The sequence below is a fragment of the Thamnophis elegans genome, chromosome 1 (assembly GCF_009769535.1).
Source record: "Thamnophis elegans isolate rThaEle1 chromosome 1, rThaEle1.pri, whole genome shotgun sequence".
Lineage (NCBI taxonomy): Eukaryota > Metazoa > Chordata > Lepidosauria > Squamata > Colubridae > Thamnophis > Thamnophis elegans.
This window is the reverse complement of record NC_045541.1, coordinates 80,663,967-80,680,928: the sequence shown is the minus strand read 5'-3', so window position 1 is coordinate 80,680,928 and position 16,962 is coordinate 80,663,967. Positions and strand designations below refer to the sequence as shown.

Sequence of the window (16,962 nt, the reverse complement as noted above, 5' to 3'; positions counted from 1 at the left end):
CTCCACGGTACCGGTCCCTGGTGCCCAAAAGGTTGGGGGCTGCTGTACTAATTGATACATATTGGAGTATTTCACCCAGGAGATACAGGATACTCCATATAGTTAATGTAATCAGATGAGGATTCAAATCCTCTACTTAATCATCTGTGGGTGAATGTGTATATATATAAATCATGTAGTGAGGTTTCTCAAGACCAGTGGTGGGTTGCAAATCCCATTCCAACCGGTACAGTTAGGATGGGGCCAGCAGCATCTTCATGGATGCGCACAGTGCACGCATGCGTTCAAGCACCTCTGCGGTGCTCCAGCTGCTCCGTGGAGCATCACGCAGGGACTGTATGTGCCATGCACCTGCGCGGAAGCACAGAAGCCTTTAAACTCTGGTAAGGTGCTCAGTCGGTCAGGTGGGCCCCCCGGAACACTATACCAGAACGGTATCCGGTGCTCCGGGCTGGCTACAGTACTTACTGAGGCGTACCACCTGCAACCCACCACTGTTCAAGACGCATTATAAGTCGTTGCCTTGAGGACTGTGTAGTCACCTGTAATATGGAATTCTCTCTCCATGTTACATCATTAATACACACTTTTGTATGGTAGTACATATCTAGTTGATAAGCTTTTTCACTGAACATTTTTTCTTGCATGGTAGATTGAAAAGTTGGACAGAGGATTATTTTTCTTGCATTCTTGTACCTGTCCAGTTATAGCTCGTAGTTCAGAGAGCATAATTTGTTGCATAAAATAATTTCTTATAGTCTTTTGGTTTCCATGAAGCATAATATGTTGGAAAGGATGATAATTATAATATCCTAATTGTAATATCTAGCAATATTATAATGTTGGTTCTTTTGCATTTGTTATTATTCTAGTCATGTGATTTAGAGGAAGTGTTGATGGATGCCCTGGTGAATGATAAGCCAGAGTTCGTGAAATTGTTCATTGATAATGGGGCCAACATATATGACTTCCTAACATACGGCCGTCTTCAGAGCCTGTACTGTAACATTTCCCCAAAGTCTCTCCTCTATATGCTTCTACTTAAAAAACATGAAGAAAACAGACTTACTTTGGCTGGAATGAGTGGACAACATCACAAAGAAGTGGTGGATGTGTGTCCTCTCTTCACTCTTCATGAAGTTTCCAGGGTACTGAAAGATTTTCTACACGATGCTTGCAAAGGCTTTTACCATGACCAAAAATCTGGAGGAAAGAAGAAAGTGGTGAGTTTTTTAATACAGGTTGTGTTTAATGATGAACACACTACTTTTTGAGGTCTTAGAACTCCAAGGCATAACTTCAATACTTTCAGAACCAAAAAGCATGTGATGCAGTGGTGGGTTGCAGGCGGTACACCCCGGTACGGGCATAGCGGTGGGTGCCCGGAGCACTGGGTACCATTCTGGTACGGTGCTCTGGAGGGCCCACCTGCCTGCCCATTGTCCTTACCTGTCTTTAAACTCTTCAGTGCTTAAGCACATGGTGCGTACAGCACCTGTGCAATGCTCTGCTGAGCAGTTCGAGTGTCACAGAGGCTAGCTGAAGCATCGCTGGAAGGTAGGATGCATGCGTGTGGTGCATGCATTCATGTGGAGGATGTGGGGCCCCATTGCAACCATACCAGTTGCAACAGGATCTAGAACCCACCACTGATGTGATGGCAGAGTGGCATATTCAAAGGAACCTCAGTAGATACAGTCCCAGACAGACCTTGAAATCCTTTTTTCAAGGCCAGCTTCTAGTGCCAAGTTCCCTGAGAAGTTATAGTAATAATTTAGTGAACTTGTATGCTACCCAACTCAATTTATTCTGTATGGCGTAACACAATACAGCATTGGTTTTGAAAAGAGCAGTTGTATGCATGATGCTGCTTCTTGCTGGGAAATCCTTGTGAGGTCCAGCAGCCAGAATATGTAGACTAATGAGCCATGGCAGTCACATGCCCAGGTGCATTGATCTATATTGCACCCCACCCAACTCAATGTCTTTGGCCGAATACCATAAGCAGGCAGGTAGTGGAAAACTGAACTAATAAAATGTATCTTAACCTAAATAGGCTTCAAAAAGTACTGTGACACTTCCAGGGGTGGGATCCTACTGGTTTAACAACTGGTTCGCCGAGCATGTGCTTTGCACATGTGCACAGTATAAAAAGAAATCACCTTCCGCATTACTAATGGGAAGGAAGACAGCTGAGGCACGACAATCCATTCTGTCCCGCTGATTAGCTGGGCTTCAGAAAAGGGAATTTAGGTGAGTATAGTGCAGGGATGGGTGAGTGGGCCCAGCTGACAGTCAGAGCTACAAGTTTGCCTGAACTGGTCTGAACTGTTAGAATCCCACCCGTAGACATTTACATCGGAAGTAAAGATTAAAACACCACCTGTGCCCTTCTACTTAACAGGACTGTTTTGCCTTCCATACTATTTGCTCATAGTCTCTTGACATTTTTTCCCCAAGCTATTGCTTCTGAGATGAAGCTGAAAATACTACACAGAGAAGAGAATGCATCAGGAAGACTTGTTCTCAGTTATGCAAATATATACATATCACAACACCTTTACTGAGGGCCCACCATATCATCAGTGAACAGCAATAACCTTTGAATCATCCCTCTGAATTTCAGTGCTGAAATATTTGGGGTGTGTGTGCCTGAAATAAGAGATGGAAGAATAGTTTGTTCTCACTTAGGCTTAGGCTTCTGGAAGCTTGCTTGAATTTTAATAAAAGTAATAAATTGATGCCTGGTGGGAACTGCTTTTGTTTTTGCCAGCCCAAAATAGAATCCAATGTTCCAAAAAGATAGGTTTTGCAGTTAATTTCCACTATTTGCCATCCCATGCAGGATGTTCCGATACCAATTCCTATTCATTTAGGATACAGCAACTGTCTTAGTTTAATGGAATGAATTGTCTCACAATCCTGCCAACAACAACTTTAACAGAGTCAGGAGATGTGTGTATGTGTGTGCATGTGTTAATTTTGGTGCAGATAGAAATGCAGTGTGAGATTTGTAACCGATACCCAATTATATTAGAAATCCATTGCAATGTAAAGAATCATCAAACATTCAGGGGCATCTGGTTTGTCTCTATAACTATAGCATCTGGAGAGGCATGTTATATGTCAAGTTACCTATTCTCGTTTTACCAAAATGTCCCCCCCCATCCCATTTGGGGGAAATTATTTAATGAGAATGGCCAAAAAATTCAGGTAAAAGGATAACAGAAGTTTATTGTATACCTGGTTTCTAATCAAGGATTGCTCAAGAACAGAGAATTTCTGTTTAGAAAAATTGTGTAAAAGCCAAAGTTAATTTACTATTAGAATTACATGCTTACAACAAGCCAGCTGTGGCATCTTAGATTAAAAAGATTGTTTTTGAAGTGGTAAATTATTGATTTATTTAGGACAAGACAAAAGCCAGAAAGTTCCCAACCATCTTTGATATGCATCAGAAAAGTGGAAATCCTTGGAGAGATTTATTTTTATGGGCAGTACTTCAAAACCGGCACGAGATGGCGCACCTCTTCTGGGCCATGGTAAGCTTCAAGAAGCAGATAATTCATCCTTCTCTCTGTGTGTATATATGTTTCTGTGTGTGCATTTGACTTAAAAGGCAATTGTGATGTCTGTCCATGAAAATATTTCAACATTTACAGTTAGGCAATAATTTTAGAGGGAACAACCAAATAAGCACAAAAGAATATTATGCAGCTCTGTTTCTTATCTGTGGACTTTGAACATATTCCACTCTATATTTTCCTTTGAAGACCATATAACTGCTTTGTAAACATTCAATCTAAACATTGATTTACAGCTTGCTTTTTGGGATAACTTTTTAGAAGACAGTCCATAACTTTTACAAACTCTGCAAATGAAAAACAAGAACGTTGTAAAATTGCAATATATAAAATGTCATGGTTGAAAAACCTTAATATGTTTAAAATCAAAACACAATTCTTTCAAGTTCTTTGGCTGGCTGAACCAATTTTACTCTGTGTCATCCTGCCTAAAAACAATTTATAAACAGTATGGGAACAATGTCATGCAATTATTTGTTACAGTGAATGTATTTTTGATAAACCCACACATGTACTTCAATCACTATGCTTTATTTGAACCAATGGAAAAGAAGATATCAACACCACCCAAAATATAGATTAACCACAAATTTGATCAGGGACTGCCAGAGGATCTCTAAAGGACTTAATCATTTATTGATATTTTTCTATCCTATTTGTATATTGTTGGTGATGTTTTTGCTGCAAGCCACAGACCAAGTGGCAGTTATGGCACCAGGACAGAAAGCAGGAGACCATGAGATCAAGTACCACTGTAGCCATGAAAGTCAGCTGTGGGAGTTTGGGCCAGTCATTCTCTCTCAGCCCAACCCAATTCACATAGATGTTATTAAGGGGAAAAAAGTAGGAAGTTGATTAGTTTGACATTTTGATGATAACAATAACAACAACAACAACAACAACAACATTACCTTAACAGTTCCTAGGTCCTTGGTTAGGACTCGAGCTGTTGAGCTACCAACCAGCCCCAAAGGCTGAGAATCTCACCAAAGATTAATCAAATAACAACAACAACATAATAATAATAATAATAATAATAATAATAATAATATTGTGGGCAGTGAAAAAACTTGGCTGCTGTGATACACTTGTATACATAGTCCGAGTATTCAGCACCGATATTTCAATGCAATTTGGCATGGAAAAATGTGCCACTGTATCCATAAAAAGGGGCAAAATCACTGCATGTGAGGGAATTGAAATGCCCAATGGCCAACTAATTAAATGCAATGAAAATGAAGCCTACAAATACTTAGGCATTCTGCAGTTAGATAATATCAAGCATGGAGAAGTAAAAACTATTGTCAGGCGAGAGTACACCAACAGAGTTAGGAAAATTTTGAAATCTAAATTGAATGGTGGAAATACAATCAAGGCCATAAATACCTGGGCAATACCAGTTATAAGATACACAGCTGGTATATTTAACTGGACACAAGCTGATTTGGACATTTTGGACCGAAAAACCAGGAAACTAATGACAATGCACTACAGTTTAGATCCACGTGATGATACTGATAGATTATACCTGCCCCAAAAATCAGGTGGCAGAGGATTATTATAAGTGAAGCAAACAGTTGAAGAAGAAAAACATGCACTGGCTGACTATTTAAAAGAAAATCAAGAACATCTATTAATCGAAGTAAGGAACAAAAATCTACTGAAGGCCCAACAGACGAAACAAGAATACAGAAAAGATGTGATAAAATCAAGAATGGAGAGTTGGCAGAACAAAGCACTGCATGGCCAATTTCTGGGAAAAATAAAAGATAAAGTGGACAGTGAACAAACTTGGTTATGGTTAACAACAGGTACATTAAAGAAAGAAACAGAGTCACTAATCCTGGCTGTGCAAGAACAAGCTATCCGCACAAATGCCATTAAGGCCAAAATCGAAAAATCCTCTGATGATGCCAAATGCAGACTTTGCAAAGAAGCTGATGAAACTGTTGATCACATACTCAGCTGCTGTAAAAAAAATCGCCCAGACTGATTATAAATTGCGGCACAATTCAGTAGCACAAATGATCCATTGGAATTTGTGCAAAAATTATAATATTAAAACAGCAACAAACTGGTGGGAACATCAGCCTGAAAAAGTCACCGAAAATCAGATGGTCAAGATCTTTTGGGATTTCCGTATACAAACGGACAAAATACTGACGCATAATACACCAGACATCACACTGGTTGAGAAAAATAAGGTCACAATCATAGACATAGCAATACCAGGTGATAGCAGGGTCGCCGAGAAGGAACATGAAAAAATTGCAAAATACCAGGACTTAAAAATCGAAATTCAACGACTATGGTACAAACTAGCAGTGGTAATTCCAGTAGTAATTGGCACATTGGGTGCTCTTCCAAAAGCACTGGAATTACATTTAAAACAGTTAAAAATTGACAAAATCACCATCAGTCAAATGCAAAAAGCCGCACTGCTTGGATCCGCACGCATGTTACGAAAATACGTTATGACGTCCTAGGCCCCTGGGTGGGGCCCGATTAATAATCAATGCAAAATCCGGCGAAACAACTGGCCGCTGTGATACAATTCATAATAATAATAATAATGTAAAATAAATAATAAAATTAGTTAATTAATTAAAAATTAAATAATAAATAATAAAAATAATAAAGGTAGGATACAAATAAATAATTTTTTTAAAAAAACTTGAAATCAATAAAACAAATGAATAAATGGTGGAATGGCCCTATTTAGACTAAGGAAAGACACAAAATCTTCCTCCTCCTCCTCCTCCTCCTCCTCCTCCTCCCTCCCTCCCTCCCTCCCTCCTTCCCTCTCTCTCTCTCTCTCTCTCTCTCTCTCTCTCTCTCTCTCTCGCGCACACACACACACACACACACACACACAATTCTTGAGATACTGTCTTCTCTCAAGGGCCATAGTGTAGCAACCTGGCTACTTAACTAACTAGATTAAAAACTTCACTTCTTTGTAAAAATAACCTGAGAATGCCTCTTGGTGATTTCACAGCCAAGCAGGAAATCTTGTGGTATTTCTGTTTCTGCACAGCTAAGGGTAAAGGTTTAAACACATTGTTTCCTTTAGTCAAAAACAAAACAAAAAAGCCAGACACAGCATACACAAAACCAAAAACAGAAGTCCTATCCTGCCAGTATTTTTCAGACATGTTTTTTTCTTTTTTTTGCAAAGCTTGGGGGCTTCTGTCATGTCTCAGCAACAGCCAACAAGAGTTTAGATTTACAGCAGAAGAATAAATCTCCGAGAGAGTCTTTGAAAAGAAACAAAAAGTTGAATGTTCTTGTAATTTCGTCTTTGAAATTGTGGTTGAAAATAATTAAACTAAATGCCTTTCTAAATAGCACTTTTGAATCATAATGGGACAGTGCAGTAAAAAGAATCCACTGAGAACAATTTGAGAATAGTTCTTTCTGGTGGCAACTGGTTTTAAAAACCCCATGCCAGCAAAACTATATCTCAGGCATCCTAAACACTGAGCAATGTTCTACATAGTGCTAAATGGGAGAGAAGATGTGCTCTGACTATCAGGATTTATTTCATGTAGCAAAGCCTTTAAAAGCTACAAATGCTAGTAGATGATTTTAGGGCCTCTTTCTTTCTGCCTCAATATTTTAGGAGGAGGTGCATGAGGCTTAAGTCACTTATAGCAGTTTAAATAACATTTAACCTGATTAATTGTCCAGAAAAATCCCAATAGTGTTTAGTTGGCCATGATGAGAAGCAAAATTAAAGTAGAATAGTATATCTTGGCCTGATATAGCAGAGCTTATGTTTTTCTCGTTGTTCTTTATTTGGCTGATTTAACCACAGCCTCCTGTAACTTTTCTCCTTGGCATGAGTCTTGTATAGCATGAGGGTTTAATATCGCAAGGCTGACTGGGCCCAAATCCTTATGCTTTTTACTCTACTTCTTCTCATACAAGGAAGATGTGCTTTGGAGGCAGCCTTTGAAAAATGCGAAATTCAACTTTGTCAAACTGAAATGTCTTTGATTATGATCATTTCAAGCTGAAAGCATTTATGAAATTTTCATTATGGGGCCCACCTTCCCTTTCCAGCTCTCGACCAAGTTCACTCTGCTGAATGTAAGCATGTGCTATATGGGAGCCTTTAGAAGTGGTTAAAGCATCAGGCTACAAATTGGGACACCTTAAATTCCAGTCCTGCCTTAGGCACAAAATCACCTTGGTGGCCTTGGGCCAGACATTTTATATGCTTGACTGGATTTGGGAAATACAGCATTTGAGTAGTTCTATATGTTTTCTTCTTCAGGGTCCAGAAGGAGTTGCTGCAGCTCTAGCTGCTTGTCAAATAGTACGAGAGATGTCCCACCTGGAAACCGAGGCAGAGGTGGTGCGCAGAATGAAAGAAGCAAAATATGAACAGCTTGCAGTGGGTAGGTAGATGTAGCCTGCCCAGAGATTCATGCCCGTAGAGGTCACAGTCTGGGCAATTTCCCTTCTTACAATCAGGATTGGTATACTGTATCAGTGCTCCAAATGGTAAAATTCTTTAGACTGATGCTAAGGATTACAACAAAAGAACGTCAATGAATACCTTATTGTCAAACAAGAAACATATCATGCTTCTTCAAAGCTGCCAAGTGGTGCTTCTCTGTTTAATAAATAACTTTAAGATGGTGGAGATGGCAAGTCCAAAAACAATTTTCAGAAGACAATCTGGGGAGATTATTTCCTGTCTTCCACTCTATCCTGCCATGATTATATATTTTCATAACCTTTATTGGTTAGTAAGAGTGTTGCTAAATAAAATAGCATGTTATAGTCCCCAATCAGTTTTTTTTAAAGAAAAGAACACAGGTAGTCTTCAACTTATGACTGCAACTAAGCCCAGAATTTCTGTTGTTAAGCGAGACATTTGTTAAGTGAATTTTACCCTTTCTTGCCATAGCTGTTAAGTGAATCACTGCAATTGTTTACGTTAGCAACATGGTTTTTTTTTTTAATAACAATAGCAGTAGACTTATATACCGCTTCATAGGCCTTTCAGGCCTCTCTAAGCGGTTTACAGAGAGTCAGCATATTGCCCCCAACAATCTGGGTCCTCATTTTACCCACCTCGGAAGGATGGAAGGCTGAGTCAACCCTGAGCCGGTGAGATTTGAACCGCTGACCTGCTGATCTAGCAGTAGCCTGCAGTGCTGCATTTAACCACTGCGCCACCTTGGCTCTTAGGTGGCGCAGTGGTTAACATGGTTGTTAACTAAATCTGAGTTTCCCAGTTGACTTTGCTTATCAGAAAGTCACAAAAGGTAATCACATGACCCTGGGATACTACAACCATAGTAAATATGAGTCAGTTACCAAGCGGATGAATTTTCATCACAGGACCATGAGGATACTACAACAATTGTGTGCAAAAAATTGTCTTTTTTTTCAGTGCCGTTGTAACTTTTTTTTGTAAACATTTTTTTAATTTTTAAATAAATACAGACACACATAAAACATAAAAACATCTTCCAGCTCTGTACAGTGTGTTGATGAATTACAAAACTTTTTGTAGGTCCTCACTATAGTCATCACTTACATTTTATATAAAATCTCATATTATCAAACTGATATATGTAAACAATTATTATCATTATTATACATTTATTTGACTAAAATTATCATTACTCAATTTTATGTGAGATATTCTACATTAAAAGTAAATTTATATTATGACATTTCATTACATCATCCAACATCCATCCAATAATAGTACATCCTTATAAAATTCTTTATCTAACCATTGTTAAGATAAATTCCATATTTTATAAATTTGTTTATCTTTGGTTACCAAACTTTTGTGCATCCTCTCCATAGTCCTCACTTCCAGTTTATATAAAATCTCATATTATCAATATATATGTATACAGTATTATCATTATTAATAATTTATTTGGCTATAACTATTATTACTTCATTTTATACAAAGTATTCTAACTTTAAATAAATTCAAATTAATTTTTTATTATAACATTTCATTACATCATCCTGTGTCCATCCAATAGTGGTACAATCTTTTATTTCTTGACATTTGTGGTATTTGTACTCTAATTGCTTTTTTAATAAATCTTGTATGGACATCTCTAGACAACTTGTATTTCACTGTGTATCTTGTGAAGGCTCGAAGCCCCTTATCCGCTCCTTCCATCCTCTTCTCTTTAGTTATCACCCATGCTTCTGCCAGAATTTCTATCATTACTTCTGCCAGGTTTTCTCCCTTTTCTTCTTCTATCTTCTGGAATCTGAGGTAAAGTTCAAGTCTATCAATCTCCCAATCCAATATTCCACTCTTATCTTTTCCAACAGCACTCATTCTGCTATCAATATCTCCAATTTTCTTATCTCTTTGTTCATCTCCTTCATTTTTTTGAGATCTATCCTCATATGTCATCATCATTTCATCTATTTTATCTGTTCTTTGTTCAATAATCTCCCATCTCTTTTCAATGTTCTTTGTTCTTCCTTGTATTTTTTGAATTTTTTGCAAAATCATCTGCAATGTCACTTCTTTCCTCTTCTTTTCCCTGTTGCAACATCATCTATATTAATCTCTTCCTTCCAATAGTACACACTGCCACTTTAAAATCCAAGACTCTTTTCCAAACCTATCCGTGCAATTTTTTTTCCACTCCAAGCTTTTCACTCTGATAGTATGCAGAGAAGCACCTGTATAAACATCCATGCTCTTCCCACTATCATTTTCAGTAAACAAACTCAAAGTCCTTGAAATGTAACAATATCTCTTACTTTGCACAAAATTATCAAGTGCTCAAACGTAGAGAAGAAAAACAATATGTCCAAGCCTCCAAGCCTCTAAGGGGCAGTGTTATTTCCCTCTATTTTCACTTCTCTTTTTATATTCTTTGTTTTCCAATAAAGAAAAAAATTAACAAGAAAAGAGAAAAAGAATAAAAATCTTAAAAAGAAAAAGAGAAAGATAAAATCAGTCCAATTTAAAAAATATGTGTTCGTAGAAATTCCAGCAGTAAAAGGATTAAAGAAAAATAACACACAAAATTTGACTCTGGCTTAATCTTGCCGCTTGACCTCTTCTGTCTTCAATTGTAACTTTACTTTTAATCTTTGGGGTGTTCTCTCATCTAAGAGTAATAAATTGTCTCACCAATTCAGCACACTTTCTCTCCTGCTTATCTTCAATTTCTGGAGCTGTCCCAGCTTTCAGCAGCTTCAATGGACACTTCTTTGTCGCCAGAAAAAAGGGCTTCTCCTGAATCTACCAGCGACTTTGCGATGTCCCCGGGATCGACAGGATGTGCCCTTCTCTATCACCATCTCTGCGGGACGGTTTAGGTCCAAAAGGACCATCCAGTGACAGAGATATCGATGGCAATCCTGGAGCTCCAAGATCACATGCCATATCATTGCGACATCAGCCCCGCCTCCTCAGTGCCATTGTAACTTTGAATGGTCACTAAATGAACTCTTGTAAGTTGATGACTACCTCTATTTATTGAAGCCACATTTATTTAACTAGAAAATAACTTTCTAAAAATAAGCTGGTGAGACATAGAATTTGGAAGAGAGTATATTAGGGATGCGGTGGCTCAGTGGCTAAGACACTGAGCTTGTTGATCAGAAAGGTCAGCACTTCGGTGATTCGAATCCCTAGTGCCACGTAATGGAGTGAGCTTCCATTACTTGTCCCAGCTTCTGCCAACTTAGCAGTTCGAAAGCATGTAAAAAATGAAAGTAGAAAAATAGGGACCACCTTTGGTGGGAAGGTAACAGCATTCTGTGTGCCTTTGGTGTTCAGTCATGCTGGCGACATGACCACGGAGATATCTTCAGACAGTGCTGGCTCTTCGGCTTTGAAACAGAGATGAGCACCACCCCCTAGGGTCAGGAACGACTAGCACATATGTGCAAGGGAAACCTTTACCTTTTACCTATATTGTATACCTTTAGTTGAAGCTCCTTTGAGTTTCTATCTGTGGTTGGAGATCCAGAAAATGAAAACAGAATAATAAGTATTATATCACAAAGTCAAAATAGTTCCAACCATAAGCATCCTTTCCTAAGCAACGAAGACATCAAAATGATGATATTCCACCCTGCCACACACTTCATTTAAAGTTGTGTGGAATTAGAGAGTTTATGTCATCACATCACAACACTCATTTATTTCATTAATGCCTTTTTTGTGAAACCCTCCAATGTGTTCATTTGTATTTTGTGGATCTTGGCTTGAATAAGATCTTTCCACTTTCCTAAATAAGAGACAAAAACACTTCTTTCTCTTTCCTCTATACTAGCTGCTGTCCTTTCCTCTGCAATCTTTCTGCCCCTCAATGAAAGTAAAAAAACCACCTTCTTTAAGATAAGCACTGTTTCCTCCTATTGTTCATTCTAGGTTTGGAATGCAAATATTTTGAGAACTTCCTTCTTTATAAGCCAGAAGAATTGTGTGAAAGTAATATTTAAAAACAGACAATTCTTGCAATGACCAGGGAGGATGCAGCTGAAATTTGGATTTTAAAAATCATTGACTCCCCACCCCCCTTTTTTACAAGTAGTTTCTATGTTTACAAGCGTGTCGAATCCAGTATGAAATGGAAAAAATTCCATTACCTTTCTTTTATTTCTTGTAGTGGGATATTCATATGGGACCTTCCAGATAGTGAAAGAATTCTAGAAGGGGAATTGTGGAGTTTCGGCTGGTTTCCAACAGTCACCAGTGTTGACCAAAATTGGTTCCATTCCAATCTAGATGTTGCAGTGAAACTGAGCTGCGCCATTGGTGTTTTCAAAAGGATAGAGAAAATGGGCCAAAATAATTCTATGAATGGTTTTCTTCATTTTTTAACTACAGCATCTCTTTCTGCATAGTCGGTATCAGGGGGTCTCCAATCTCTGGGCTTTGGATGGATATCTGTCTGCAGCCTGTTGGGAACCAGACTGCATAAACAGCGGGCAAGTGGAGCAAAGCTTTATCTGGCATGTGTGGGATCTAGGTTGCATGTGAAACCATCCCCCCAGTGGAAAAAATGTCTTCCGCAAAACTGGTGCCAGAAAGGTTGGGGACCACTAGTCTAAATGAAGTAGAAATAGAGGTTGGATTAGATGACTATTAAGATCTCCATTAATTATATGCAGTATTTACAACAGTATTTCAGTTTTGCAGTTTTATTCCAAAGGGAAACACAATTATTTAATTTGCCCAGCCCTATTATCCCAATAAATGTAAAGAAAAAAAAGGGAAAACATATACAGTAATACAGTAAAACAAAGACACACACACACACACACACGATATTTATGAACATATTTATATATGCACTGTGTATTTATGTTTTACTTTTCTTGCTTTATATTAATTGGGATAATAGGAGGAAATAAATCTAATGTGCTTTGATTACCCTGATCGACTTTTCATGGGCTTCATTTTTACTTATAATTCTGTAATCTGAGCATGGGTGTTCTTGGGAGAAAGCCTTAAAATAATTAGGAACAGGAGGTTTGCAATGTATCTTGGTATTTTAGAACCTGTAGAACTTATAGTAGAAATGAAAGATTTCTGTGCCAGGAGAGTATATGAAAGGGCATAAATGGACTGTAATTTTGTCTGAATCAACATCTCTACTTAAAACATGTGTAGCTGGATTCAAAATCACAGTCCTCATTCCTCATTCTGTTTATTTGATCTTCATCTTTACTTTTGGTTTGGCAGAATTGTTCAGCGAATGCTACCATGACAGTGAAGAGCGAGCTTTTGCTTTGCTGGTGAGGAAGAATCGATATTGGAGCAAAACGACTTGTCTCCACTTGGCCACAGAAGCAGATGCCAAGTCCTTTTTTGCACATGATGGGGTCCAAGTGAGTACCCTTCAAGGTGTCCCTTTCTTGAAGGTGTTGGATAATCCACAATTAAGAAGAAAGTGGAGAGAACATTGTTAACATCTGTACCCAGATTGGACTTACTTGTGCATATGGATCAGAGGCCCAGGAACCTCACAACGTCCCTTGCCTCTACCTGGGTTTTTCAAATAAATGCAGTTAGAGGGTGAAATATAAAACCTGGTCAATAGCCAGGAAACTGATTAGAAATGCAGGCAAATCACTTTCAATCGAGCATTAAGGCATGTAAAATCTGCTGGAATATACAGAGACCTGATGAATTCAAATGTTTACTGGTTACAATGTACATTTTCTCTTTCACTGCTCATCCCCACTAATCTACCTCCTTTTGAATTAGGCTATCCAAGGTTAGGGATAGAAGCCACCAAGGCCAGGTTTAGAACAACTCAAAGAGTGGATGGGCTTCAGGATCCCTTTTATCTCCCCAAGCCCTTGCTTTGATGATTCACGAGTCTGGTAGCTATCAATGGGAGTCAGGGTGAAGGAGGTTCAGCACCCAACTTCTTTTGTCCATCTTCTGATGACATTCTTCCTTTGATCCTTAACAACTTGATTTTTTTTTCATATCTACCATCTGAAAGGACCTTTTCCTTTCATCCTCTCTCTACACATGCCTCCTCTATTTTTAGATTATGGCCATTTCAACCTACTCTCATGTTTTCACATATCTTCCTCTGAACAGTGAAATCAGATATTAGATGGGCCTGCAGATCATTTTTAGGAACTTTGGGATTAAATCATATATTATGCTCAGCAGGAAGCGAGCCCATAAATGACAGCAACACCATTGTGACACCCTGTTTTCCTAAAGCAAGAACAAAATCTTTCCACCCTATAATACCTAAGAATAAAAACAATAATTGATAATCTCACTAGGAGAAAATATTCACATTGGAATGTAAGATATAATGTAATTCAGCATTGTGGAAAAACTGTAGCTACTGCACCTGAGCTAATTTTATATCTAGAGCACGGGTGTCAAACTCATGGCATCACATTGTCATCACATGACATTTCGTGATTATTTTTCCCTCTGTGGACCTGGAGTGGCTGTGGCCTTCACATGATGCATCCGACCTGCTGGATGACACCCCTGATCTAGAACTTCATTCAATGACTGACTGCTTCCTCGGTTATATTAACAATGACGTTACATTAACAATGAAGATTGTCCTTTGTTAATAAGTTCCATAAATAAACAAAAGAGCATTATTCTGAGTTGTCAAGAATCGTAAGGTAGCCTGCAAGAAATTAAAACACCATTAACACTAAGGGAGATGTTCTTGAGGACATGTGTAAGAGCCATTCCTTGGATAAGGAAGGCTGAAACATCCTTGAGGTTCTGGAAGCAAGATAATATTCAGAAGTAACTCAGGCAAACATCTCCTCCTCCAATTTGCTGGGGTAAAAGAAGAGAAGGGAAGAAAGCACAATTGGAATTGCAAGATTCTATGGTGGCTTATCTCAGTAGAGTTTTGATCTTCTTGGGAAGTTGATTTTCTAATTTGGTCTGGCGGGGCTGACAAACACATATAGTAAATGTTTAAATGCCACATACTGAAGATTTTACAAATCACAAAACTATAGATACAAAGCAACAGAGAAGCCATTTCAAGAATCTAACAACAGAAGGACTATTTTATTTCATTGTTTTATTTTAGATATTTCATTTTTAAAAGTAATTTATATAGCCACCCATCTCACCACAGTGACTTCTTTAAAAAAATCTACCTAAAGTGACTCAGCAAATCAGCCAGATGTATAGTAAAAACAGGCAGCCTTAGGTCATGTCTGAATCTATGTACTTTTTTCCCTCCACAATTGTGTCCTCCACAATTGTGTCATCCAAAATTAGCATTAAGGTGCAAGTTACAATAGTTCATTTTTTTTCCTTTTTAAAAGGAATAACTGATAAAATATACAAGAATATCTAAAAATAAGAAATGTTTTGTAAGCCACCCAGAATCAATGAGAGTGAGTAGACAGCCATACATTTTCTTAAATAAAAGAAAAAAATGAAAAAGACCCTCAGAAGCTGAAAAAAAGAAAGGATAGCCCCCAACTATAAAGCTTCACAGAGATAATGCAGGACTGACTAGATTCATGAGTTAGTTTTTAGGGGAAACAGCTGGCTATGAAATATATGCCTTGTTTTCATTCAAAACCATTTGCACTCATTCCAGAATTTCCAGAAGCTCTTGTGGTGAGGAACAGGTGAAGAGACAGGTTAAAAGTTGAAAAACACATTCACATTGAATAACTTTAGCCTCTTGAGTTTAAGAAAAGAGCCAAGCATTATGATACACATTAAAGTTTTTTTTATTATAATTTTTATTGGGCAAAGTAAAATGTATTTGTATGTCTTTGGTACTTTCTGAGATTGGTTGCTTGTTTGCAGACATTTCATTACCTAACTAAGTAGCATCATCCATGCTAGTGAATGTGGTTTTTGTAAAAAAGAAAGAAAACAGTAGTATGCCCTGCCATTATTGAAATGGTGTTGTTTCCTCCTTGGTAATTTCTCAATCAGGGTATTATTTTCTGCTTGATTGTTTGTCTGATGTAATCCCTGCTAATTTTGGTATTGACTGCTATGATTGGCTATGTTCTGGTGTTTTTTTTTCTTTCTTTCTTAGCTTTTTAATTGCATTATTATATCATTGATTTTTCACATGTATCTTCTCTAAATTTCAGGCATTTCTGACAAAAATTTGGTGGGGAGACATGTCAACATCTACCCCAATTTTGAATCTGATCTGTGGATTTGGGTGCCCTTTCCTGATTTACACTAACTTGATTTCATTCAGGTATGAACCATAGATTCTTTTGCATCAAGAGGAAGAAAAAAAATGAATGCAAGCATAGTGATTGTAATGGTGTGTTGGAATGGCCTTGAGAGACAGGAGGAAGTGCCAAAGCCTAGACCACGGTCTGATAAATGAAATTTGAGCCTGAAGAAGGAAGGATGGTAAAGGGGTCTCAGAAAGGATCTCCTTAGTTTTCAGGAGAGTAAAAGTGTGAGACAAGAGAGGTTCCTAGAGACTTGCAATATTGTTAACATAACCATACAATAAAGATACAGCTGTTGCTCCTGGTTGTGTTTCTTATCAGAGCTATATCACTGGTTTAACAGTGACCTGCAAATACTGAAATGGCAACAGAATATGTTCCTTCTATATTCTGAAAATAAAATATTCTACTTTCTCCATTTAAAACATGTTTATAGAGACAACTTTGATCTTTATATCTGTAATTAGAATATAGTTCAAAAAGTATACTCAACCCAGATTTTTTTTAAAAAAAAAAACACCATGTTACCGGAGAAAGCAAACTCTCTTTTCACCCACAATCTTTAGCCCTCTCTTCCTGACTTCTGCTTTTCCTTTAAAGATGATTTATTAAGACCAAGGCATCAGTGAAAAAAGTTAGAACTTTCAGGGCAGTAATAGTTCCAAAAGATCATGAGAACGTTTTGTTCAGGTGAATA

General features: G+C 37.8%; 1 protein-coding gene across 1 annotated transcript in view; it reads left to right on the top strand.

Moving 5' to 3' along the window:
• TRPM5 (transient receptor potential cation channel subfamily M member 5) overlaps nt 1-16,962 on the top strand; it is a 52,411-nt gene that overhangs the window by 17,604 nt on the left and 17,845 nt on the right. The window contains exons 12-16 of the mRNA XM_032212833.1: nt 873-1,223; nt 3,411-3,542; nt 7,864-7,987; nt 13,288-13,433; nt 16,170-16,282. Of these exons, the coding sequence (XP_032068724.1) occupies nt 873-1,223; nt 3,411-3,542; nt 7,864-7,987; nt 13,288-13,433; nt 16,170-16,282 (866 nt within the window). The remainder of the gene's footprint in view (nt 1-872; nt 1,224-3,410; nt 3,543-7,863; nt 7,988-13,287; nt 13,434-16,169; nt 16,283-16,962) is intronic.